Here is a 27,666-nt window from a genome sequence, read left to right as displayed (position 1 = left end):
TTCCTAGTATTATTTGAGCCGCTTCCATTCCTTTTTACTCTCCAGTTTGGTGTTTGGCCAAAGCTTCCCTTTCAGACAATCTCTGAAAAATACATAGGAAAACTATGAATTTATTTGGAGTGGCTATTTGGTTTAACTTGTGTGGGTACAGCCTTACTATTTTCTTGAAGAATTGTGGTGTTTTGGAGTGTGGATCTTCTCTTTGAAGTGGCTGTAATGTTGTTTTTCTGCTTAAGTGAGGACCATGTTATAAGTACTTCATCTGCATAATTTTCTGACTCTAATAGCAGTAGAGTAGCAGCAACACCCTCATATAGTAGCTTTCTAAGTTCTTGAGTTGCTTCATCAACTTACTGCACAAAAGGAGTTTCACAGTTTGATCCTGCTTCTGACTCATAGCCAAAAGTCTCAAGGAAGACTAAATCTTTTCTAAGTCATTTGTGCTCTGGAGTAGTATGCTTTCTATGTATTCTTCCTACAGAGTAAGGGAAATCATACTCCTTCTCTTTACCTTCTGTCTTGGTCTTGGAGAATGGTTGTCCCAAAGTGGCATAACGAGACCCATTTTCTTGTTCATGCTGTGTGGTGGAAGCCAAGCCAGAGCTCTTGATTTCTAACATCCATGTGAAGAGAAAAGTTGAGTCCATAAATGTTCATGTGTTGAGGCTGTGTGAAAATTCATCAATCACAGTGATATGTTGCATCTTCCTGTGGTATCATGCAGTTCTTTGGGCACAAGAGGTGCCTTCTTGCGTTACTTTTCTGAGACTGGAGTACTACAAATTTTACTGGTCTCTGTTATTACTTCTGCTTTCTCATTATTCAGCTATGCTTATTGCACCATGTGGTGCTACTGTGAGTGCTGTGATCTCCAACTTTGTGTCATCTTTTCATGTGTTGTAAAACTGAAGTGATTTGCTGTTCCCCACGCAGCCAAGGTCTTACCACAGACCTGTTCTGCTGTCTTTTATGTATAGCTAAATCAGGCCTAGTCTAGACCAATGCTTTTCCTTTTTTCCAAGGGGAAAGAGTTGTCTCTGTGCTCGTGGGCTGGTTAACACCTTCACTTTAAACATGGGATGTTTATGACTCATCCTTGGAGCTGCTGGTCTCTTCTCTGAATTTAAATGTGGAGCTCTCAGTGAAATCTTTCCAACTACTGGTAGATAGATTCATCAGTCCTCCAAACCATGGGTATCATTTACAGCCAGACAGAACACTTAAGAACTGCCTTGTCTCATTTGACTGGCTGAAATATGAGTCAAGACCTCAAGCCTTGTCCCTTCCCTCTTAAAGAGCAACTTGTATGAATTTGCCTCTTGTGTTTTAGGAGTTATCTCTAAAATAACCTGGATGATAAAGGTTAACTGTTAGCAGAGTGGCTGGGACCCATCCACTCCATCTCCCATCGCTCTCATATAGCCTTCCAGAAATATGATTCATGGGCAGTTTTAATCCAAATTCCCACTCTGAGGAATTGTAGAAGCACCTTCGGAGCTTGAGTGATTGTGAAATAATACAGTAGATGCAATTCAGGGTTGAGGAAGAGGGAAATGGGGAGAGGAGGGGAGAGTAGGGAAATCCTAAAATGTTGGAGCTCCTAGAAGACTCAAATAGAAGCTCACAGATGGTCATCACAAGGCTGGCTACATTCATGAAAGAGATATCCATATGCAAAATCTTCATCCAGCTGAAAAAGGCTGAAAGCTAGCAAAGCTGGTAGAGGAGTATCGTATGTTCTTGCCCTGCGCTTATGCCTCTGTATGCATCTGCATGTTGGCACTGTTGGAAACAAGGTACTGATCTAGGTGGACTATTCAGTGCAGTTCCAGTGCTGGATGTTTTCTGATTTTCATCTGTTGCAAGAAACTATACAGCTTATCATCTTTTCCAAACCTTACTGTGCTTCTGCTGAACTAGCTGCCTACAATTTAGGTATTAAGGATATGCTGTCCTTTTCATGGAGAGGGCTGAGACACTTGAGGAAGTTGCACTGCTTTTTCATGTCTAGATCAGAGGTGTTTAGTGGACTTAAACTGCCTTTCACCCCACTGAGAAGCTCATGCTGGATAGATGACTTCTTTAAAGGAGTGCTGTCAGGTTGCCAGTAAGGAATCCCTGTTTCCTCTAAGATTTGCTTAATAAAAACCTAGGCAAAATCAGTAGCTTCCCTGAGAAATGTGAATGATAATGAGAAGATAAAACAATAGGTACAAATTTTAGTCATGAGATGTGATGGAAACTGCTGTATAAGATGCAAATGGTGGATTATTTAACTCTGTGGTTGATACCTCAGTTTACATTTAGAATCACACAGGGCAAAACCAGTACCAATAATATAGTAGTTCTTGGTATATATATGGTGTGTCTCTGCAACTACAAATAAAAAATAAAATAGGTGTGGAGTGTGGATAGTATACTTCTGTAAATCATTGGGGTGGAATGCAAGTACTATATCTAATTGTGTCACATCTGTTCAAGCTGACAGCTCACCTTTATTAATTCTTGGACGGAAAGAAGGAAGCTCATTAATTTTGTATTGCTTTTGTTTCAGCTTTATGTGCTTCTCCTGGCTCAAACAGCCAAAATAAATGTTCTCAAGATATGGCTGTCATGCTTCACTTATCTGTCCGTGCTGTACACAGGCTACTTGGGAAGATTTCACTGAAATGTATCCTTAGTACACTCCTTAACTGCCAGTATTTTAGAGAAGCATTACTTATTTGTCTGAATGACATACCGGTTATGGTCAGGAAAGATTTAAAAAAAAATTTTTTTTTTCAAAGAACTCTTTTTGCTGTTCCCACAATTCAAATATGCCGTCAATATAAAATTGTTGTGACAGGAGGGGAATATGCAACCATTAGTCCAAAACGTCGTTCTTGTTGGAAAGGAATGTTGTAAGATCTCCAGTACATACATTTCCATATAGAGTCAAACTTCTCACAACAGTTAAGAACTGAAGAAAGTATTCAAGTATGGCCTATTTCATGCAGATACCCAGTTTATATAGTGAATAATTTATATTCTATAATTTATATTAAGTTTTCAGGGATATGTAGCTTTGGTTGGGATGTAGTAGGATGATACTGTCCAGTAATGATAAATCATCTTTCATATGTAGTGTGAGTAGTGAATGCACATCCCAGAATGAAGTATACTTAAATCTGTAAGGTGAACATTTTTGCAGTCCAAAATACATGAATGTAATTTTTAATTTTGTTGATTTCTTATCTAGCGCAACTTTCAGTTTTAGTCTTTCCTTGAGAATCCTCTGCTGTTAACTCTCACAGCACAGTCCAGCAGTGTGAGGTATTGGTTATTATGGTCCTGGCCCGTTAGAGCTTTCTAACAACTAGCTGTTGGCCACTTGAGGATGCCGGTGCAACTTCTTGCAACCCTGAAAAGCTGCCTGGCAGGACAGGACAACGCATGTTCAACAAAATGCATTTGTGTAACAAAAACTGTAGCCACAACTTTGTTCAGTAGTTCTTATGAATTTTTTTCAAAAGATGTACCACAGGGCTGAGGTATCACCATAACTTTGAAACTAAACAAATCATGCTATTTTTCAGAAAGACAAAATAGAAAGTGTTTTGGGGTGAAGGTACTAAAATTCTAAGAATATAAATTATATTCAAGGTTAGAACTTGATTTTCTGTAATATAATTGTTCAACATAGTGAGCACGCAATATATATACATGCTTCTGTAATGCCTATGTCTTAGTATCTCAAGATTAATTGGTGTTTACCTTCTCATGTCAATAGCAGCTTGCAGGTAGAACTTGTTATTTTGGGGAGACACAGTGGTTCAAGTGTAAGTATAGATCACTAGTGCAAATAAGACTGTGGTGGAAAAAATAAGCATGAAACAACTTGTAGAAGTGAAACCTGGTAATTCTGAGAGGTACCCAGTCTGCATTTTGATTATGGAGAAAGTCAGTATCCTGTTCAGTGTCTTAATATAGCGGGCTGCATTTCTATTTCAAAGTATTTAAGTAGTTTAAGCCATATTGTGAAAAGGTCAGCTAATTTTTAGAAACATCACTGGAAACATGACTTGTAGAAGAGTAAGAGAAAGCTTTAACATGACAAAATTTATTTGGGGCTTTTTTGGAGGCATACTTTGTCATTTGGTGAGCATTGGATACTTGAAAAACAGTAGTGCTTTGTCATGTAATGTACTGTGATCATGGCATTACCTCTGATGAGAGGCATCTGCAATTTGGATTTCGATGTTCAGTTTTCTGCTTATTTTAAAGCAAACAACTTTAGGTTTTATGGAAATATGTGTAATGGTATTTGTACACAGATCAGCAGTTGCTTGATGTGCATACAGGTTATATACTTGAAAATAGTTTATATTTCTTACGATAATTTGAGAAAAGTTAAAATTGCTTTGTCCTTTTCTATTATACTATTAAAAATAAGACAAGCTGTCAGTTTGCCACAGAATTCTGTGATTTCTGCGCTTGAAGTTTCAGGACTGAAAAAGTAGTTGCATGTTAATTCAGGAAATAAATCCACAGTGTACTTGCTCCATATCTGTCAACAGTAGGTTTGATGATGTGCATGTCCTTCCACATCAGAGATGCTTTTTTTTGGAACGGTAGTTGATGAGTGGCACAAACATACTGAAATGGTAGAAATTTCATGCTTTGCTTCGTACTATTGATAAGTACTTAGTGTGAGCTAGATCTTGTGCATGCAATCTGGAGATAAAATGGGAAGAACATCTAAAAAGGAACAAGTGTATGCCTTAATCAGCTGGTGGTTTGTGAGTCCCCAGCACTACCTGCTGCTTTCTGTTTCTACTGGACCATCTTTATTTAGCAAAAAACCTCCTAAGCCTGTAGTACTGATATACTAGTTCAAAGATAATCCCTCCCAATCTCCTCCCACTCTCTTGTCTGTAAATCAAGTGAACGAGAACTGTATTTCTTTGCGTTTATTTTTATGGGGCTGTTATTGGAATAAATTTTTAAATGATACGGTAGCTGTCACTTTCTTACTCTTTGGGGACTATTCAGCGAATAAAGTAGTTAAGAGAAACCACCTACAGTGATTCTTTCAACGTGTGTAGATTTGTGGATGTGTAGTGGTGATATCTGCTAATTTGGTATATGCATTTGGGAAAATAATAGTTCCCAATAACTGTTTATGTACTGTGGGGTCCTAGAGGGCAGTAATATCCTCAAATTTCATAGTTTAGTATGTCTGTCTATAGCACATAATTATATAGTTAGATATTATTCAGCCATTGCTGAACAGCCAAACTTCTTTTGTTATTGCTGATGCAAGAGTGAACCTTTTATTTCTTTAGTAAACATTAAAAAAAAAAAAAAAAATTGGCACCTCTTTTCTGAAGGAAGCCATTAGCAGCTCTGTCAATAGGTCTGCACAGGAGGAATCCAAACACAGGAAAAGTGCGAGAGAGGCAAAGGGCAGCTAGCAAGAAAGCAGGATGTATGCTTCAGTGAATTGGTTTTGGTTTGCATTAGTACATCTGACCAGGGCTACAAAACAAAGAGGTTTATTTTAACAACATGAAAATAAACGAGCCTGATTTCATCAAAAACATTTTCATAGTAGGTCGCTGACCCATAAGAACTCATGGAAAAACAAATTTGGGTCTCATTTATGTAGACAAGAGGTTCTATAACCTCAGGATTCTTAAGCTTCTGAAAATGATGGTTACAAAGCAAATGGAATAATGACACTTCTACTAGAATGTAACCATAAATCAGTTGGAATAGCTGATGAGCATTGAACATTACATCAGAGTTTTTAAACATTATTCTTTTCTGTAGTTTGTTGGTTTGATTTTAGCAGTTCTTTATACTTGATGAAGATTTATGAGAGTATTTGCTTAAGCAAAACACTTAAGGATTGAGCAGTCATCTGGGATCTGTAGGAAATACTTAAAGGTCTGTGTTACTGTTGGGTAGGAACTGCTACATCACTGGTCTGAAATAATTTGGATGAATTTTGTTTAGCTTAAATTTTATCATTGCTTCTTTGAGCTTCCTCGTATTAGAAGGATTATACTGCTTGACATTTTAGAAAAACTGAAAGTGTTACTGGCTGAATTTCATGCTGTTAAGCACAGCAGTCCTTGGATAATCCTGTTCCTGAGTGAAATGATGAAATCAAAGTACTTAACATCTTTTTATTCTTGGAGAACATATGAATATGTTGGTCTTGAAGTCTTTCTGTCATTGGTCAGACCAGTACTGTCTTGAACTTACTTTGTCTCTGGCACAACTGTATTTTAATTGTATCTGTTGAACTGGAGCTCACCTGCAGCTGCAGCCTTCCGTACAGAAGAGAACAAAATAATTCATGTCGGCTTATAGTTAACTTTATGCTTGTATTAGGTTCTCAGTTGCTTGGAGGTGATCTCTTCTCTAGGTCTTCCTCTTCGTCTCAAGGTATTGTAGTATGAAGATCACAAGAGGAAGAGAGCGTTCTAGGGTTCATGCAGATGTTATGGAAATTACGTATACTTTTAAAAATTTGTCTTTGATAATTCTGAGGGGGATAGGTGTGATGCAGTGTATTAGAAATACGAGAGAAATGATAACTGCTAGGTACTGAAACACTTCAGAAAGACTCACCCCTGTATTTGATAACTTACTGGGAAAGCTCAAGTGGATCAGAGGTAATCACAGAAATTGAGTGTGCTTGATTTTTATATAAAATCTTATTTCATGACAATGAATTTTTTTTTTGGCTAGTTACCCCTTGTGGCTTTCTAGTGAGAAAATGTACTTTGAGTTGTGATAGGTAATTCTCACAGACTTGTGATAAAGCAGTCATTAGAGCTGCTTTTTTTGTTTTCAAATTAAAGTCAAGTGTGCAGTGCGCTCTTTGGTCTGCTTAATTATTTCCTTATATTCATTCTGTTGCCTTTGGAGGATTCATCCTTTGTTAGGCATCCAGTTTGATTTCAGGCAGGAGATGATTCTGCTAGTCTTCTTGTTTAATAGCTCTGTTTGGCATATAGCCCCCGGGAGGAAGGAGTAACCCATTGCCACAGAAGCATTCTTTACTATATATGGAGAGGCATGGTGAGCCAGGCTGGTATCCAGTTAGTAGAACAGATCAAATAGGAACAGGGTTCTATTTCTTCTGGTAAAAATTGCTATAATAGTTGTATTTGCAAGTTTTCTTGCTAATTATTCACAGCTATTTCTGACTTCTGGAAATGGTTAGTTCGATTAATACAAACTTTTAAGACTGGTTGCCCCTGCTGACATGGCTTGGAGATGTGCATACTAAAATTTACTTTTTGCTTTCTTCATAGGGTTTCAGCCCTGATCTGGAAAGATTACTTTCAGGTGTAAGAAAGTGGTTTCACCATGTCTATTTTACTGCCTATAAAAAATTTATTAAGTATTAAAAATGGTGGACAACTAAGGATACTGCCAATAGATTCTTTATGTTCCTTGGATAAAGTCCTACTGTTTTCATGTAGTCTGTGGAGGAATAATGGAAAGTAACTGTATTTTTTCTTGTTCTGTGTTAGGGTTTTGAAGATACAAAAATTGGAGAACTTTGTGTGAATTCCTAAATTTTTTTTAGATTTGAAGAAAGAAAACTTACTAAAAGCATTGGAGAAACTGAGGAACAGATAGCTTCTGCAGAGAGCACCTCACTGTTTGAGGGTTTATTGATCAATCTTTTTTGGATGTATGTGAATGGTGGTTAATAACATTTGTAAGTTCTTGTACATTAAAGGCTGATAAAGGCAGGTATAAACTACCATCCTGCATAAATGTAACTGATTGGTTTTACAAATATGCTACTGAGTTAAGAGATTGTCGCTGTACTGTTGCTTGCTACTTCTGGATTTACAGGATTTTCTTGCTCTTGACACTGTCATTAACAAATGCTCTCTGATACTTAAGGTTCTCTCTTCACTTCTTCAATTCAGTTCATGCTAACACTTCTGTCCATTTCTGTATGATGTAGGGCATTGATCTCAGTCTTTAATGCATATGTGATTGTTATTAGACCTTTTTTGTTTCACGTTGGCTTTGGGAAAATGTTGACATTTAAACCTGTCCTCATACTTTATTTGCTTATGTTACTAGTTTGTTCCTAGCCAGAGGACATCTGTGTGTAATGCTTACACACTGGCTTTATCCTCCGTCTTAATGTCAGATTGTTTTTATATGAAGAGATTCTTAAAAAAATAATAATAATGACAAAAAAAATCTTTTGCTGAAAACTAAAAAGTATTGTAGAGCTGTCAGATCATATGCTGCTTCTTTGTACTAAGTCATGTAGTCTGCTTCTGATAGAGGGTAGGAGGATAGATAATCTTTTGCAGCCTAATGAGAAGTTACTAATAGAGGTTATTACTTCTGACAGCTTTGAAAATGTGAACCAGGACCACCCAGCCTGCTGTGTTTGTAATAAGGGATCTCAAAATTGTAACTACTGTAAACAGCTTTCCCTTAGAAAACAGTCCCTTAGTGACATACAGTGGTATCTCTCACAGTTTTTGTAGAAGCTTCTGTACTAGCATGTCACATAAATAAACAAACTCAATTATTCCACACCATAATCCTGTAATATGATTGTACTGGGCTTCCTCATAGCAACCCTATTGAAATTCCAATATATATGGTCTGCCTTCATTTCCTAGTGTAGTAATATAAAGAGGTGCTGACAGAAAGTAATGGACAAGGTTGACTCTTTTAATGTGTGCTGTATCTTGACAGTTTTTCATTATAAAAAGGAAGTTATACAAAGCAAAGGAAGAAGTTACATTAATGACCACAACATATTTCTTGATGCTAATAGGATTTTCTGGTGAAACCATTCAATGAAGTTGACAGTGCTCCTGCTTTGCTGCTTCCCAAGTCAGTGCTGCTTAAAAGAGTAAACTTAGTAACTCCTTGGAGTTCAATAACCCCTGTCTTTCTGTCCAAGTCTTCTTTTATGCATTAATTCATTTTTAGTGCTTCTTGGTTACACTCAAACTTCTGAAGTGACTGCTTCTCCCTTAAAGTAACTCTTAGAAACTACTTCAACTACATCATGTTCCCTGGAGCTATTCTCCAAGGATAATGCCATAGAGCTCTTAATAACAAAGGAGAAAAAGCTAGCTTGTTTATTGCCAGAAATGAGACCCAGATGTTTTGAGTGTGAAATAAAATAAATTATCAAATTGGGGAGTGAACCCGAAGTTACTTGGATAATTTCTGGATCTTAAAGGCTGGAGTACCAGGACTGCTCCCTGAAAACTACCTGTTTTAAAAATTTAAAACCACTGTAATTTTTGTTTTCTGTTGGAGAGTGAGTTTTATAATAGCTAGCAATGTGAATATAGATGTTAAATTGAACTTGAAAGTTGTTGAACTTGTTTGGAAAGGAAGAGAGTGCTACTTATTTCATTACAAATATGTAGTAGTTTTATTTGGTAGTAAAACTGTCGATGCTCAGTAGAAAAGCAGACACAGAATTTGGAGGCCAGTGGATATCACACGCATTCGTGGGGTTAAAACTAGGTAATTCCTGTATTCAAAGAGATGGTAATAAAACTGATGGTTTATATCATACCCTGTGTATCAACTTAAATTTCTGGGTAGAGCGTGTTCAGTAATATGTGAGAATAGTATTAGTAAATATAATACTGCAAGTAATTTTCAATGGAAAGTGAAGATGTATATTAGTGTTTTTTGTCATGAGATCAAGTAGAAGCCAGGTCCTTTCCTTTTTCCTCTGTAACTATGTAAATTCGGTGATTTCTACTCACATCTTGAATATTTGATGTTTGCATGAAGCATGTTTTACTGATATTATGGTATTCAGAATTTCCAAACCGAGTTAGTAGCATAATGAGAAATTAAATTGCCTTGGACTACAGCACAATTTCCCAAGTCTGAATAAATAACACTTGCATTGCTTTTACACTGGGCTTTTATATTGATTACCTACTCCATGGAAAGGAGTTGAGTGCCTCTCTGGGGCTTTGAAGAGAGCATGGAGGAAATTTCTCATGTATTTAGTGTGCATCCACTCACTCTAACTGCAGAAAAGGGGCTTTGAGTTTTCCTTGGTTTGCTTCTTAGTCAAAGTAGAACTGTTCTGCAGCTGTGAGAACAAAGCATGAAGCTGAAAATGCTGCTGCTCAAAACAGTGGATATGGTTGTATTTGGTATGATCTGTTAATGTTGCTACTCTGTCAGGCCCACATGAAGCATGTATTTGTACACCTTTTGTGTAAATAAACGAGAGAAGTCACTATAAAAATACCTTAAGTCTCGCTGTGCTACAGGGAGATTATAAAAAATTATATTCGCTCACAGAGAAATAGTGATGCGTGAGCTGAAAAAAAAATCGAGGGTGATTGGATGAGGCCTTTTACAACTTCTGAAGTTAATTGTGTAAGGAGTACATTGGTTTCTGAGATTTACAATGTTGGTTTACCTGTTTATTTGATTTCTGAACCCTGAAATTCTTCTGAACTTTCTGAAGTCTTCCAGTGGTGATACAAGTCTTGAGAAGGAAGACATATTCTGCACGTAAGGGGCATTACACTGCATGATTGTTAAAATAGCCTTCTTGATAATTTGCAGTAGCAATGAATGTTTTTTTCCTTGAAAGAAGATTAGAATGGTTACAAGCTGAGAAAATTAAAGGCTATAATATGTGTGACTGAAATGGCAGATAAAAGGAATAGTCATTTTACCATAATGCAAACTGTCTCTTCTGGTAGAAAGGGTAACCTGGGAAGTTGCTCTTCCATATGCATCTTATTTCCCATCTATGCTGACGATGCCTTTGGTATAGATTAGATTTAGCTCCTGTTTGCTTTTCTTGTGAGTGGAACTCCATGGAAGGACAGTACTCGAACTGGATGTGACCCTTCCAATTGTGTAAATACGAGGGACACAGCACAAGTCAGTACCCCAAAGAAAGTTTCTCCTCCAGGAAAACATGACCTCTGGCTTGAAAACAACTTGAAAATTTTCCTATCAAAATTGATGTTCTTTACTCATCCAGAAATTATCCAGAAGCCAAGGAAAGGAATAAAACAGAAATATAATGAAGGTGAAAATAACCCTTTTAAAGCATCTATTCTCCATTTATTTCCAAGATAAATATCTTCAGTCTACTTCTAGGCTGGTAGCATTGCTTCTTCCTAAGATCCAGTGGTTGTTGCTTACTCTTGTTTTTTAATAGTCAGGGGAATCTTAATAGTTAAATTCCTCTCCTATCCCAGCTTCAGACAGAGGAAGAAATAGTATTAGCCTGGTTGGAGCCAGGAAGGTAGGAATTTCACAGTTAATAACTTCTCCATTGTTTATTTAAGGACCCTTGATAGTCCATGACTGACACTGATGTTGTTTCCCTCTATCCCTTTGCCTTCAGGACATAGGAACCCCCAAATAGGCTGTAGACTGAGGGAGGAAGGGGAGAAACTGGTGCTTGTTATGTATATGAGCAGAGTATTTTTGGGAGGTGAGAGGGGAGTATTTGTCCTTTGTTGAAACTGGGTGTTTGATTCTATATGTGGCTGCTCTAAAGAAAATAATGAACTGGACAACTATGCTGCATGTATACTTTTTGTGACTTCTAAAGGTCACAAGTTCTATAAATCTGCATTTTAGGCCATCTGAATCATAAAGCAAGAAAATGCAGTTTGTAACGTGATAAAGCTGTGAAGTATAAGTATCTATGTAGTTATATTATATGAGAATAGAAGTCAGCATCCAGTGTAACTAGGAGTAGCGGAAGAGTTTAGTTGGAGGCATGGGAGGGTATCAGATGTGGGACACAAGGGCTTTGGCTGAAGTAAAATGAGAAGGAAGGAATGTTCCTAGAGATGTGTATAGATACATGAATATGCCTATATACACATGTACATATATACCTTTCTCTTGGCTGCGACTTTAATTATGAAACTTTTACGTTGCTCCTTGATGTTCAAATAGTCTTTTTAAGCCTTATGTTGGGAACACATTGAATTTGTTCAGCAGGCAAACTTCACAGCCTAAAGAGACTTTGCAGAAGTGCTTTGAATAGAGGCTTAAAATGTACATTGTTGAGTATAAATTAAAATTTCTAGTGTTGGGTTTAAATTCTTTCCTGATGAAATTGAACAGAAAAAAAGTAGTACCAAATTCTAGAAGGTGGCCATCTTAGCTTAGACCCAAAGTATGAGTAAGCCAGTATCATGTCCCCAGTTGAAACTCTCTAAGGAAGAGCAAATGAAGAAAAAGCAAATATATAAATTATATTGTGGCAAAAATCACTGGCATCATCAATTGGGTCATTGTAATTAATATTACTTAATGTGTTTTCTAATTGTTTGTCTTCCATACCCACATAAACTAACAACTACTGATACACAATCGGTTGTTACGCAACTTAACTGCATGTTGTGTGGGAAAATTAATTCCATTTGTTTTTTGAAGCTGCCATCAACAAGATTTGACACTTCCAAGTTTTTTCTTGTATTACCAAAGATGAGAACAACTGTTTCTAATCACCTTCCCTTGCTTCATTGTACAGACCTTTTAGCATGTTCTTCCTCAGCTGTTTTCCTTGTGGGGAGTCTCTGTCTACTAAGTTGTTCCAATATGGAAGCTGCTCTGTAAGTCTGATCATCCTTGCCATCTTTCTCTGAACCTTATGGGATCCTCTTTGAGGTGGAAATTCCAAAAGTTTTCAGGCTTTGAGATGTGGATACACCATAGATTTACACAGAGCAATTATGTTATCCATTACTTTTCTAAGAATTTGTAACACTTGCCTTATGAATTGCTACAGAGCAGTGAGTTGATGTTTTTATAGGTATACTTCCTGTGAAGTGATTTTCAGGTTAGAGAATGCTGTTGAATGCATGAATTTAAAAACCTGTTTCCTTCCATCTCTGTTACATTTAACCTGCAATGAATTATATGTCATTTTGCCATTTGGGCACTAAATACCATTAGTTGTTTCTGGAGTTTGTAATCAGCCTTCATATCACCAGCAAATGGTGTCATCCCCTACACCACCACCTTTTCAGGTCACCTGTGAGTGTGGTGAACAGTTTGGACCCGCACAGAAGTCTTTTTTGCCTCCAGAGGTGACCTTCTTACTCTTTCCATTTCCAACTGCAGTTGATATTTGTATTACAGTCTTTGAGAGATCTAAATATTAGCTGAGTAATAAATTCAGATCACTCCTGCGAAGCAGAGTTGAGCTTAGAAAGCAGAAGGGTTAAAAAGAGTTGGGTCTGTGTGCCTGAGACCAACTCGCAGCCCAGCACCTGTAAAAATCTTCAGTGACTTCCCTGACAATGCTGTGGAAGACTCTGGCGGTCTTTGGGGAAAAATACTCAAGTCCCTTGGTTTTAAATTCTTTTAAATGTTGTTATTTCTCGTCCGATTTCTTGGTGTTCCCCCCCGCTCCCATCCATTTTGAAGTAGTTTAGTACTGTTTCAGAAGAGTAGCCCTTTTAACCAGACGTTAACAGCAGGTGAGTCTTTCTCAGTGCATAGTTCACCAGTTTCTTTTAAAGGTATATTTAGTTATTTTCTTGGAGGTAACATATCATTGTATTTGTTTTGTTTCATGGCTTTTTCATTTCATAGCTGCCTTGAAAATCATATCATGCAATATCCAGAATAATAGTCAACAAGTAACCCAAGGTATATATCTTAGAAAATAATGCCAATGTGTCTTGCTGTCTGCAGTGTTGAAGAAAGGAGTTACTCTTCTTTTATTAAAAACTCAAGGGCACATCTAATAAGTATAAAGTTTTGTTAGATAAAGCTATCATTCATAACTGTTGTGGTGGGCAGAGATATTATCCCTATGTATGTTATGAACATCATTAGAGACAATGTTAAACCTTGTATAGAAGTGCTCCTGCGGTAGCCCAGTATTTCATGCACTGAAGTTTTAACTCTGTATTCTGCTGTAAGGTGATTAGAAGAGCTGAACCACTTCCATGCCTGGTTTTATATGAGGGATTTTAACAGGATGAAACCATATTGTATCCAAACATAATTAAACTCTGGGTAAGCTTATACCCTGGATGGAATTTTTCAGCTTACTAAGCAATCTTAGTTATGAGAAGTGTGCTAGTGAGTTACAGGAATTTGTGAAGACACCATAGTTCACTTCTGTAGCAAATTCCTGCATGCAGAAATACAGGTTTTTAGCCTTTACCATTTGCAGCTCCCTAAACATCTTCCAACAGAAACATAGGTGAATATGTACTTGAGCCTAGTCAGAGGATGTTGTGCCAGTGTGGTGGTCTTACACAGATGCCTTGGAGGTGACGCATGCAGTCCTGGAAGCCCACTGCCCAGACGTTGAGAGCTATTGTGTGCAGTTGGTGGTTCGTTGGTCAGATTTTATGGGTCACTTACGGGGACTCAAGGAGCAGACTAACAAAATGGAATGTGCCAAGTTCTATTTCCCATGCTCAGTAGTGGTTAAAGTGATCTGGAAGATGGAGGGAGTTGTTAGTGTATGGAGGTTGTTGACTGTACAGTCAGCATGTGTCTAATCAGACTTAATAAGTTTGACTCAATGCAGGTATTGCCAGAGCTGATATGACTGCTGGAGAGCCTCTCTGCACAGTTCTTCAGCTTCCAGGAGGTTTTATTAGTCTGGACTCCATGCTGTGCACATCCAGAGTTGTTTCTGATCCAGCGCTGGAGCTAATCTGTTCTGTGGCATTAGATGGTTATGCATCATTCTGTCCAGTGCTCTGAATTCCCGGAATACTTTGCAGGTCTTATTAGCTGTAAGACATCCAGTTCAAAATACTTCAGAGACTCAGCAGCTGCGTTCTCATCCAGGAGTCCCAGGTCAAATAACCTGGACCAGATCTTGTCTGGCTCCGCACCCTGGCTTCTTTCCTTCCTCTGGGTGTACCTCAGTGTTGGTATGATGGTGCTTGGTGCTCTGTGTGTGCATGCACGTGCTTGTACATGTGCTGATTGCATGGTGGACGTATTCCTAACATGAGAGAAGAAGCCAGATCAAAGTTTTCAGTTGCAGTGTGCTGTGAGTCCTGGGTGGTCTTCTCATGTTGTATAGTCCAAGGGATTTGGTCTAACAGTCAAAATTTGACTGAATTTTCTCATGAGAAAATGTAAATTATATTTTCTTTAATTCTGGTCTACTGTTCAGATTCACAAAACTGACATGTAATTCCTTCATGATATAACTAGTTGCAGTTGCATAAATGGCTTGGTTTTTAAATCCAATTTCCAGATATCGTACCTTGATGTTACTTCTATTTCAAGTCACTAATTTAAATTCAGGAATATCTATATTTGTTAATACAGTGCAATCACAAGAACAGTGCCTACAAAATAATTTTGCAAGACTTTGTCTCATTTTGTTTATGAACTTTTTGCAGACCGTTTTTATTTTATCCTGATAATATGTGGCTTCACCTTTTCCAATGTATTTGTTATTAAATCAGAAATACAGTTGTAATTAGAATTAAGCACCTGACAGGATTAAGATTTAGGCCATAACATGGTGGTGCAAGGCTCTTGCAGGTAGGAGGCTTAGGCAAGCACAGGGAATTTCTATACCTCTCTTTGGGTCTTTTTTTATGTGAAGGGGCTGCTGCACAACGGATTCCTGAAAGCATGCTCAGCTTGTGCTCTGAGGTACCTCTTGGGAACAGCTACATCAGAGCTTGCCCAGCCCTGTGCTGGCATTGCTAATTCTTGCTTCACCTCACACTTGAAGTTTCCTTATTTGCCCTAGAGCTCACTGATAGATGAGGATAAACTGAAGTTCTTGTCAAACAACGTGTTATGAAATGTAGTGGAATAGTTCCTTCGTGTTTCTCTGTTGAAGTGGAGGAAACAGTGCTTATAAATGACCATTCAGAACACTTGCTCTTTTCATTAAATAATTTTAAACACTTCTATGTCTCTTTTTTTAGGATTTAAAAACATCCTGTCCTGTACTGTGGTACTTCTGTATTGAGAACTTTCTTAATGGCTTTTCTCTCAAGCCCAGTAAGAGAAATAAGAAGTGTAATTGGGATTTTTCCTAGGCTATTGGTGGCTTTCTGGCACATAATAAATATAAGCATGTTAAACGTGTCCTATCTCAAATATGTCTAAGTTTGTATGAGGTGATCTAGTCTTATATTTAGGTGAATATTGCAGTAGAAGTTATTGAAATACAGTAGGTGATGATCAATAGAAACAAATCCCTATTCGTTCCCAAAGTTCCCCTGAGAATCAAACAATGAGTAAAATGACTTATGGCAGAAATTCCAAGTTGAAGTTAATCTGAGGATGTGATGAAAGAGATGTTTGGAGAGTTCAGTAGCTTGAACGAAGACATTGGTAGCCGAGGATGTGATGAAAGGGATGTTTGGAGAGTTCTGTAGCTTGAACCAAGACATTGGTAGCCATGGAGTGTTCAGATGTTTGTTGTTACTTCAGATGTGCTTAGTTATCAATTACTAACCTAGCTTTGCCTTACTAGCTGCAAGCTTTGTATGTGTCAGAAGTGCTGTGTGCCTGCAGTATTTAGAGGACAGTGTCGTGCACAGTGCAGTGCAGGAGCACCAACCTGTATTGATGGGTTATTTTGAAAATCAAGCTTACCTGAGGTACGGCAAAGGAAGAATGTCATGAAGTTACTGGTCTTGATAGATGGATTTGGATTGCTTACTTACAGTCTAAAAAGACCAACACTTCATTTATAACAATATAATCTTAAAATTATTAAATAGGTTTAGACCAATACGAAATGTTTAGTGGTAATGAACAGTAGGTCACAATGTGAGCTTTTCAAAAGCGTCCTTGCGTGGACTTTCCTTCACACCGTGTTTGAAAGAACATTAATATTAAGGTAATCTCAGGATGAAATCTTAAAATGCTTGGGAGAATTTAAAAGGGCAACTGAGAGCTTGATCCATTATCCATCACAGGTAGGGCAGTGTTGGCCCATAAAAATAATAGGAAATATTTACAAATATTTGATATTCTGGATAAATTTGACAATATGTTAGGGAAAACTTTTTGATGGTAGTTTTTTTTTTCCTGTAAGTTGTTTATACAATGTTTTGTTACTACGTACATTTTCTGGTCTGCTTGTTGGTGTGGAACCTCCTATTCTAGAAACTTAATATAACTTTGCATTGTTTCTGTGGCTTAAAAATGTAAGCATAAACTCAGTAAGTACATTATGAGAGCTGAAATGATGATTAGACACAGTAATAAACATTAGACAACTGTGTGGAGTAGATGCATTTAACTGGCAGTCTTTTTCATTGTAATTGATAAATAAGTTCATCATGTTTAGTGTTTCTCAAGAAGTAATGCTAGTCTTGATGAATGAGGATGGAACTGAGAAGTGCTAAGCCCTGTGTTAGCATAGGTAATTTTTTCATTCTGCTAAATAGGTCAACTATTGTAGAATATAAACAGGCTTAACTGAAGACATGAATTTGATGAGCATTAAGTAGCACATTACTATCCACCTTAAATTAAACAAGATCATGGATAAGTTTAGGTATGAAAGTGAAATTTTACATGAGTAAGGGAATCCAATTTAAGAACTTCTGATGTGCTTTCCCAAATGCAAACTAGTGCTTAGTATCTCCCATGTTCTTGTTTAGTGTGTCATTTACTGGATTGTTCATTTATCTCAGAAATGTAATTGGGTAGTTGGTAAAAGCACTGTGAAATAACCAGTTTTTCTATTTGGTTAAGTTAGCATGTGGCATGCGTAATGCATAATGTTTAGGCTCTGTAAGCAAGCTTGCAAAAGCAGCCTTTGATCTATTCTAGGTGTCAAAAAGAGAAGTTAATATTCTTCTCTGTCACCCTTTATCTTGCAAGGCATGTTCACATGGATGCCATATGAAACCCCCACATTAGTTTGATCTCTGTGGAAGGGCTTTCGGTTCAAAAAAATTACTGAATTCTGATAGTGAAATAACTCAGTGTGCAAGAAAACTGGGAAGCAGGTATTGGGTGCTGAGTATCAGCAGATTTCTAAAATTTCCATGTGTCTTCTGAGATCAAGACTTTATCAAACATAGATTTGCTAACAAAGTTAACTTTTAAGATAAATTGGGAACAAACGAGGTATAAATACAAGTTTTAATATAAATATATATGAGAAGTCAGCTTCCTGTTTAGAACAGTAGAGTTGTGTGTAATTAATTAAGGTCAACCTCATTGTGTGAATAACATTCATTAGGAGAATGAAAGTAAGCAACTGTTTTTCTTGTCAGACAACAGAAAAAGGGCTTGTAGGAAACGAGTGCTTCTTATACAGAGAACTGCTGTTAGATTTTTGCAGGGCTGCCATGCATTTTATGAAGGAGGGTAAGGTGGTGCTTTTTATAGCTACTAGGCTGGAGTAACTTCTAATAGTCGATTTCTTACTGTTGGCAAATTGTTCATCAGTGTAAAACTTCTCGGTGAGTGAGTAAAATGGACTACTGAATAAACATCAAGCTGTTCTCTAAAATGTTTCTGGAAGAATCTTAAAGATCAAGATTCTATTTCAAATCACCATAGAGTCGTCCGGTACCTGTCTGTTCGTATGTTCTACCGTAGTGCTCATTCTTTCAAAGAGTAGTTTTAAGAAAATTATAAAAATAAATAAGTAAATAAACAAATAAATCTTGTGTGTATACTGTAGAAATAATAACTAATCTGGAAATAATTTTGGTTGGTCAAGTTACTAATTTACTGTGCCTATGTTTTAAGAAGAAGGGGGGAAAATCCAGCTTACCTCCTAGTAACTATTCCTCAGAGCAGTGAAGGCTGACCGGGGGGGCTTATGATTCACTGTTAGTAGGCATCCAGAGGAAAATTAAAATAATACATTGGTGTAGTCATCCATATTCGAACATTCAATCTTTGTGGTGACTGTCACTTGACTCCTTACCTCAAGAATGTGGGCAGGTGGCCTACAGATGGTATGATCTGTTTGGCTCGTGTATGAAAAACGTACACAATACATTCTATGCTGAGCTCATAGCATGAGGTTTAATACAATGGAAGTATCATGTGTTTATGCATAATAGAATAAGCTTCTTAATTGGGAAGATAATCTAATTATTTTTTTTTTATTCTAATTGTAACTCTTTAGGCGCCTGAACAAGAATAAGTTGCAAGTTCTTCCTGAGCTGCTTTTTCAGAACACACAGAAGTTAACTAGATTGTAAGTATAATCTGATTTATGTTTTTATTTCATGTTCTTCCTTATACAGGTTTGTGTTTTAACTGTGCTGAAATGTTTAATTTCTGTGATATTAGAACTGCTACATAGTAAGGGTTGTTAAGAGATGTGTTATGTTTGCATGTGTGTAGTCATAATTCAGTAGAGCATAAATATCCAAGAGAAGAGAAACCACAAAATTTTTCTGTTCCTCGGACATTCACCATGATGACTTTAAGGTGAATTACTTCCAAATCTGTATGTAGAGTTACAGAAACCATGAAGAGTGGCAACTTCTCATATCCAGTGTAGTCCAGATGTCCACAAAGAGAGATTTTATACCCTTATTTATAAAATAGTATGTTGACATAATACAGATTGGTTTAACTTTTTTTAGTTTTAAAAATTCTCTTTTTAACTAAGTTGAGGTATTTCCAGGCAGACCAGCAAAGTTATGGCTGCTGCCTTGTCAGTCAGGAAGATGAGGAAATATGAAGAGTTAAAGAATTTTTCATCTCCTTGAAATATAAGAACTATGTTATGAGATGTTTAGATGGCATCAAGAGAAGAGTAACACGAGCTTGGCATTATTTTTTTTTGGTTGAGGGAGGGAGAGGGTGGTGTTAGCACAATGACTGGATGATTTATAAAAAATACTTAAGAAAAAAAAAGTGAATAGAATTAAAATGGATGAGCAGATGCCGGCACAGTTACTATCAAGAGAAGAATCATCTGCCTTCTTAAAAAATTAGTCAAAAAGCTGTTTGAAATTGTTTTCTAGATCCTGCCAAAGTTAAACTCATGATCCAGACTGTCTCTTTGAAAGATGTGCTATATAGTAAAACTGTTTCTTTATGCTTGAGTTTGTTTATGGAAGACCAGCTAGTCTGGTCATATGGAAGACTTATGATTTGACTGGTGGAATTGTTACTACAGTATGGCTGAAAAGTTGCTACATCCATGTGGAGTTTCTATAAGTATTTTAATATCTCTATATGCAACCAACAAACCATTTAGGCAGTGCAGTAAGTCTTTCCTCCTGTAGAAATACATAACACATGGTGATGGCAAAGATTTTGGAATCAGGTGGCTATTTAAAGTAGTAGGCTCTTTGATGTTTTAAAAGCAGACAAATTGAACAGTGTTGTGCAGATACTGATACAGTTTTGGAGAATCTCTGTAATGAACTTTGTTGTCCAAACTTGCACATAAAAAACTGTATGTGATCGACACTGTTCTGGAAATTAAATATACGTATGCAAACTATAAATAATTACAAACTACAACAGTCTTTTGGTCTTAAAGTCTGCTTGAAAAATCTTAATTGGATTTATTTTTGTAACCTTTGTCGCAGCTTTTAAATGCACTACAAAAAATTTGCTTAATGGATTTGCTATGGCCGAGTGATTTGGTTGTATTTCCCAATGTTCTTTGCATGTTTTTGAAATTTTGCATCTTGAAACTCCTCTTGAGTATAAAGTCTGAGCTGATACTTACTTGAAGATATCCTTATCTGGTCCCCAGAACATGCCAGCTGTATTTATTTTGTAGAAGAGTTGCTTCATGTAGGCTGGTTGTCTTAGAAAACGGTGATGCTTTCAAGATAAAAATTTCTACAGAGTTTACGTGTATCCACTAATACAAATTCTGGTTTAACAAGTAGAAACAGCTCTGTGAGTGGATGCACTGTACGTGGCTATCATCAGGCTGAAAGGAACTTTCTGGTAATTTGTGGTTTTGAGGGAAGGTTGTTTGTGTTGATAACTTGTGTGCATCTGTCTTAAGGAAGCTTGTACAAAGAAATTAAGTGTAAGTAATTGAGAATTTTCAATACCAGAGTGTGTATTTTTCAGTAGATCATGTAATCATGATACATTATAGTCCTTAGCAGCAAGGGTAATAATTTTGCTTTTAGAATATAAAGATTTGTAAGAAAATTACGTAAAATAGAATGATTAATATGAATGCTGTGTGCTGTAATGCCTCCCAATGGATGCTGTCGAAACATTTGTCTTTATTCACTGACATTCATTCAGCGTCTTGCTTACTGTTTAATAGTGCTTTAGATAGATCACTTTAGCACTGTTTGTCAGTTGAAACTTGCTTTTTCTTTTGAAGATACAAGTGTTATATAAATACAGTGTATATTTTAAGTAAATAAATCTTAGCTAAGTGAACTGTCATGGTTCCAAACACAGTTTGGTTGTATGTTTCTCAGTGATGGGATAAGAATGAGAAATTTGCTACCTATGAGAATTTAACACCACACACACACACATATATTTATTTATTTTATACTTTGAGGAAGAATAAAAGTATGTGTTTAAGTTGGTTACTTTCTGTTTTGTTTTACTCGCCTAGTCCAACTGCAAGTTAAATTCAGAGTTGCTCCTTCTCACTTCTGTTATGACTTGTCTTAAATCCAGCGGTGCCAGTCTACCTTGTTCACAACTGGCTTTCTGGGTAAAACGCTTCAGTGAAGAGGCATGCTGCTTGCGTTCCCCTCCCGCAGGTGCTCTGACCTAGCCTTTCAAGGAGAAAGCATAGCTGAGGAAGTGATGAAAGGGAATATAAGTCGTCAAGCAAAAATTGATAAGAGGGACTGATACATGGGTGATGTAGATTCTGTGGAATTTACAGGGAGTGAACTAAAAAAAACATAAAAAAGTGTAGATAATACTCATCTTAATTTTGATTTTCTGTAGTGTAGATATATTATTTCTGCTGCTGTGTTTTCAAACTGTTGACTCTGCAATAATTATTTTATTATTTTTTAATAGTTACAATTCTGGTAAACTAGAAAGTCTGAAATAGAGTATTTTAATTGTGCATTGCTTGCTACAGCTCAAATGATGCAAAATTTTAAGAATTAAATATTGCCATGCAGTATGCCTAAAATGTAAAATTTAGTTTTATTTGTTGAAAATTAAGAACTCATAATCTTGTTCACATAGCAAACGCAGATGAAATCAGCAGTGATTCTTGCAGCTCCTCTCTTCAGCACGCACTCAGTGAACCATAACAGGCTACAACTTCGTTAATGAAGATCCAAGCTCCATTATTTAAAAATATAAAACTAAACAGAAAGGTGACATTTTAAGTTCGGTAACTTGATAGTAGTGTGAAAGTTGGGCATATTTATTAGCATTAATAGAATTTGATGGAGATGGAGTGACTGACGTGCTTAAACACGCAGGACTTTTCTGTGCTTGAGGGTCTCAGGGAAGACCTGTTAATGCCTCAGGGTGCAAAACAAATGCGAAGACTTCTCTTAGTGTTCTGTCAGCTGGGCTGAAACCTGCTTGTGAGTTCACTGGAGGAACAAACTTTTTAATGTAGTTCACTACCAGCAGAATCTCTTCAGTCTTGTTGCTGCTGGAAATTAAAATGTAAACATTGTTTCCTGTCAGTGATGTGCTTGAAAAGCTGGAGAACAAATCTGTGTGGCCATGTTGGGTTCTACTGTAGTTTCATATGCACACTGCTTGCATAGTTTGGGACAGCGATGCTGTTGTCCTTGATGGTTTCCTTGTTTGTCATCATAGTGTACTTACATCAGGGCACTGTGCGTTTTCACTGAAATGCAATCTTTCTGATAAGTAATAAAATTTGATTTAGAAGACTTCTCAAATTATGACTACTTCCTCAATCACTGAAAGTCCAGGTACCTTTACCTTTTCACTCCAAGCCTTTCCCAAAATGCCAAACTACAGGATATCCTTGTGACTTTTACAGTGCTGCTTAGACTTTGTTGTCACATCTGGTTGGTATTAGAAGCAGGAATATATATATATGGGAATAAACCTTAGATGGAATGTGAAACGTCCCACAAAATGAGTTTCTTGTAAGATTTTGAGCCTTTTCTTCTAGAAAGAGTGGCTTTGAGGCTCATGGATTTTGTTTGCTTTAGTATAGATAAGAGTTTTAAATTTAAATTGGATGGTGAATGAACCCTTGATTGGATTTTGTAGTGAAAATGTTTGCCATTGCTCCATTGCCTCGATTTCCTAGGTTTTAAAGCTTCTTAAATGTTTTATTTGTGATAAATAATTAAGTCTCTAATAAATCAAACAATGGAGTTTTCTCACTGAAAATTCCTGCAAAGGGAAAGGCAGTTTTAATAAATCAAGAAATGGAAACAAGAGATGTATTTGTGTATAGTTTCAGATATTATTTACTAATATGTAGCCATTAAAAAAAGGTAATATTAAGCTTAATACATGTGATTAAATATACAGAAAAAGTATAGTAAATGAAAACATGTAATTTAACAGCTATAAAACCAAGTTTTGATTCCAAGATAATTATTTTCTAATCGCCAAAACAACTTGTGAAATTTATTGGCAGAGTTCATAAACAGAGCTTTGTGCGTGCTGGAATCACGAGTTTCCTTTGTGTGCACAGCTGGTATATAAAATGATCATAGTGCATCTGCTTTTCACTAAAGGCCAAGTATGCTAGTGGTCCATCAGATAAATATCTTCTAAAAACAAAAATGGGCAACAGCCCCCCCCCCAACACTGCAACATGTAAGAATGTAATGGTTTTGTTGTTGAAACTTCTATACATAAAGCCAGTTCTGAAGAACTCAAGGTGAAGTTCCTTTATGTGGATGAAAAAGAACTCTTAAGTGCTCTGAACTCAAGTCTCGCAGTGAGAATTAAGACCTCCACCGAATTTATAGCCATGGAACATTAGTTGGGTCTATTCACTTTTAATGAACTGTCTTAGTTGTCACTTGACAAAACAAGCCAGGCTCCGGAGACTTAAAGATACTGAAATCTGATACCAGAGGTATCCATTAGACTCTGAAATTCAGTAGTTTACTTTTTAGGGTAGTATCAGAATCTAGAATTTAGACTAAAGCTGAACATTTTAGTATGAGAGCAAAGCCCTGGGGTCCTGAACTTGGACAAAACTGGTTCATGGCTGTGCATGCGTTATACCTTCTAAATCTCAAGGTTTTAAAACTTTGTAGTTGTGTGTGTCCCAATGTTTTATCGTATTAATCTATAATTATTTCCAAAGGAGTTTAAAACAGCAAGATTATCAGGATGGAGACCTTGTAGACAAATTATTTGTTTTAATAACGTGGGACGGCCTCTTACTATCAGGAATAGCCATTGTATAATGTGTTGCTTGTTGTCAGCACCGTGTAAGTATTTGTGAGATTTATCAATAAAGCTGGACTAGCAGAACTGCTTTATTTCTTGTTTAGTGGAATATTTTGAAAGGTGGTTATGGTAGATGGGTGGTAACAGCAGGTAAGTACTTGCAGCATGCAATACCAGCTATATGAATAGTCTTAAAGAGAAGCAATTTTCTGTTCCAACAGAATCATTAAATGGTTGAGGTTGGAAAGCGCTGCTGGAAGTTGTCTTGTCCAACTGACTGCCTGCTCAGGCAGGGTCACCTCGAGCAGGCTGATGTTGATGCCCTGATGGCTTTCAAATGTAAGAACAGTGATTCCACAGCCTCCCTGGGCAACCTGTACCCAGTGTTCAGTCAGCCTCATAGGCAAAAAGTGTTTATGTTCAGGCAGAAATGGGAAGCTGTTGTATTGCATACATGTACAATGTGCCATGCCAAATAACTCAAGTGTAGTGAAGCAAACTGAATTTTAGACAGAGAAAACCATTTTGCAGTAAATACGTTATGAACAAAGTTCAGATGCTGTTATTTGATTTCTTAGCTTGAGGCCATGCAACTTCAGTCATGGAAACGTGAGATTTTTGTGTTGTCTTACAGTTTCCTATGGGTGTATGTATCTCTTAATTGCAAATGAATGTTTCCCAGGGTAACATTAGTGACAGATAGTCACAGATAGGCAGTGACTATTAATAATTACATTTTGCTTTTGAAAGTGCTACTCAAACATTAATTAGGTAATACTTGACTGAAACAAATTGGAAAGGGAAATGTATCACTTCAGTGTTCAAAGATGGAATAAGAAAAAAGAATGAAATGGGGAAAAGGGGCAACTTGGCTAACTGCTAAAATGATAGGGGGAGTCTTGTGTTCAACGTGCTACATCGTGCTGTTCCTTTAGGTTCATGGTTGTCAGGAATTATCTGGCATCTGCCTCTGTACAGAACTGTTGCTTTTGGAAGGATTAAAGAGGATAATATTTGGAATTCTGTTAACTCGTGTTGATACAGTGTCATTGGTTATGAAATGTAAATTAAGTTTTATCTGATTATATTTAATTTAGTTCTAAAATGTTTTCTTCCTGAAATAGGAAAAATGTGTACCTCCTACTTTGTTTATAATTTATTTAAAACACCGATATGAATCTCATCTGCTTTTTATAACCACAACTATGCATTGTATTAGATCATCTAAATTTTCTAGTTTAGTATGCAATAAATCACATGACTAATAAGGTATGTATAGCAGTGTAAAACAGTCAAGTAAATAAATGTAAGTATGGTACTTGTAGGAGTGCCAGTAAACGTTGAATATCTGTTTGACCTTTGTTGTTAATTTTTAAAGGTAGATCAGAAACAAGACTGGTCACACATGCAAACACAGACAAAACATACCAAATGTTTTTGAAGACTTTGAAGGTAGTTTTATCATTTTTGCTGGCTTTCACACCTTTATTCCTCATTTATTCTCCTTGAGATAGGTGTTAAAACCCCATTAAAACTAGCTAGAGATAATGGTTTATCCTGTAATTTATACACTTTGAAGATGCTGGTGAAAAATGTGTATTATTGTGTGGATGTGCATACCTAAAAGCAATTAACGATAAATTTATTAAACACTGAAAACCTATGTAGTCTTTTTAATTGTTTATAATACTGGCTTTTAATTTCATTCTTACACATTGCTATTTGCCATCTCTTTTCTTGATTGGTCTGCTTCCTTATGATATTAGTGTTTGTGCAGTGTGTAGATTTGATTTTGTGCAAGTAGTTTCATTAGGTAAGTTTTAGTAGGAGTAGCTGGAACTATGTAGTTTCTGCTTTACTTATGAAGCTGACTTTGTTAAATGTAAATATAAAGGTGTACTTAACTTCTAGATTAGCTGTGCAGTATTACGTCCTTCTATTGCACACTGGCCCTGCAGTCAGAAGTTGGCCCGGGTAGATCAGTTGGTTCGAGTTTGACAAGTGCAGTTTGTATTAGGTTTTACCAATGTCTGCTTTCCTTTGAGTGCATTTAGAGCTGAGATGTTTGTTGTAACTGGGAGGTTGTTTCACATGTGTATCATTTGCCAAGAATTTGCTGCTGAAAGCCTTACTAGAACTGTCACTTGTAAACCCGCCTTTCCAGCCTGGTCCTTAGCAAGCTCAAAGTATCAAATCATGACTCTTGATCAAATTCAGTCTTTTATCTCGTGGTTGTCATCAGAAGCTGTGTTTGGAAAAGCAACCAGTTCATAAATTTTCTTCGTGTCCTCTTTATTTTTCTGTTTGTTCTCTTTCTAGAAAGAAAGATCTCACAGATTGCTGGCGTAGAGCTCCATTATCATTTCACATTAAAGCAGGATCCTGACAATTCAATTGTTACATGAGTTTGAGTTATGGCGTTGCCATGACAAAATAGCATGGGCTTGTAACAGTGTGTTTTTGTGGTTTTATCCACATCCAATAATTGTAGTTTTACTGTGCATAGATCACAGCAGGTCTTTTTAGAAGACAGTAAATAATTACAGTAAGTGTTTGCTGGTCTCCAGGGTGCACTTCTGGCTTGAGAAAGATGTGCATTAGGTCAGAGGCTTGCGCTGCAGATAGCTGGATGACATTTACACCATTTATCAAGCTGAAGTCACTTTATATCTTCTTTCTGGCTCTGGTTGTAAATAATGTATGTAGAAATTTTTAAAAATAAAAATGCACAAAGTTTTATTTGGAGAGTGTAAGGATTTTTTTTCCTGTCTAAATTAGTGAAGAAGACTAATTTTAAAAAATAATAATAAAAGATGTTTTTTTTATTGTGAGAGTAGAAAACAAATGAAGACATGTCAAAAAGCCAGAAGGCTCCCTCCTCAATTCTGCTTTTTCCCTTGTGTGAAATTGGTTATTTCAGTTTATACTGTGCAGATGTCTTGTTTCCCCTCTTAGGGGAAATAGGCATGACTGGAGAAGAAAGGGCACTCTTTGCAAAAATTACTTCTTCGTTTTAGTGTCATCTTTCTTCTAAGACGACATCTGTTGCCAACTTCTGTGATCAGGTCATCTTATTACTAAGCTATTTAAGGTAGCTTGTGGCAGAGGACTATACGTTTCCAGAAGAAATACCACACATGCAGATTAAGCATAAGTCTGCTTTGGAAGTAAGTTCTTTTTCTCTACTAGCTGAGTAACTACTGCCTTCTATTTTCACTATTTTTTTTTGTGTGCGATTGGAAAGGTGATGTGGTCTTTCACTTGGCATTCAGCTCAAGAAGTCAGGAAGCTCCCAATTTGTGAGATTAATTTGCCACTAAGTTGTTTGGTAGCCTTAGCCGTGTTGCTGGGTGTTAGTTTTTCTGAATGTAGGGGTTTTTTAAA

General features: G+C 36.7%; 1 protein-coding gene across 1 annotated transcript in view; it reads left to right on the top strand.

The window, feature by feature from the left end:
* Positions 1-27,666, top strand: part of SLIT3 (slit guidance ligand 3) — a 525,410-nt gene that overhangs the window by 34,308 nt on the left and 463,436 nt on the right. Inside the window, exon 5 of the mRNA XM_042790009.1 lies at positions 19,100-19,171. Coding sequence (XP_042645943.1) covers positions 19,100-19,171 — 72 coding nt within the window. The remainder of the gene's footprint in view (positions 1-19,099; positions 19,172-27,666) is intronic.

Source organism: Tyto alba, unplaced genomic scaffold, assembly GCF_018691265.1.
Source record: "Tyto alba isolate M040663 unplaced genomic scaffold, T.alba_DEE_v4.0 Super-Scaffold_17, whole genome shotgun sequence".
In the NCBI taxonomy this organism is placed as follows: Eukaryota; Metazoa; Chordata; class Aves; order Strigiformes; family Tytonidae; genus Tyto; species Tyto alba.
The sequence above is the reverse complement of the archived record's forward strand: the minus strand, read 5'-3'. Positions and strand labels throughout refer to the sequence as shown.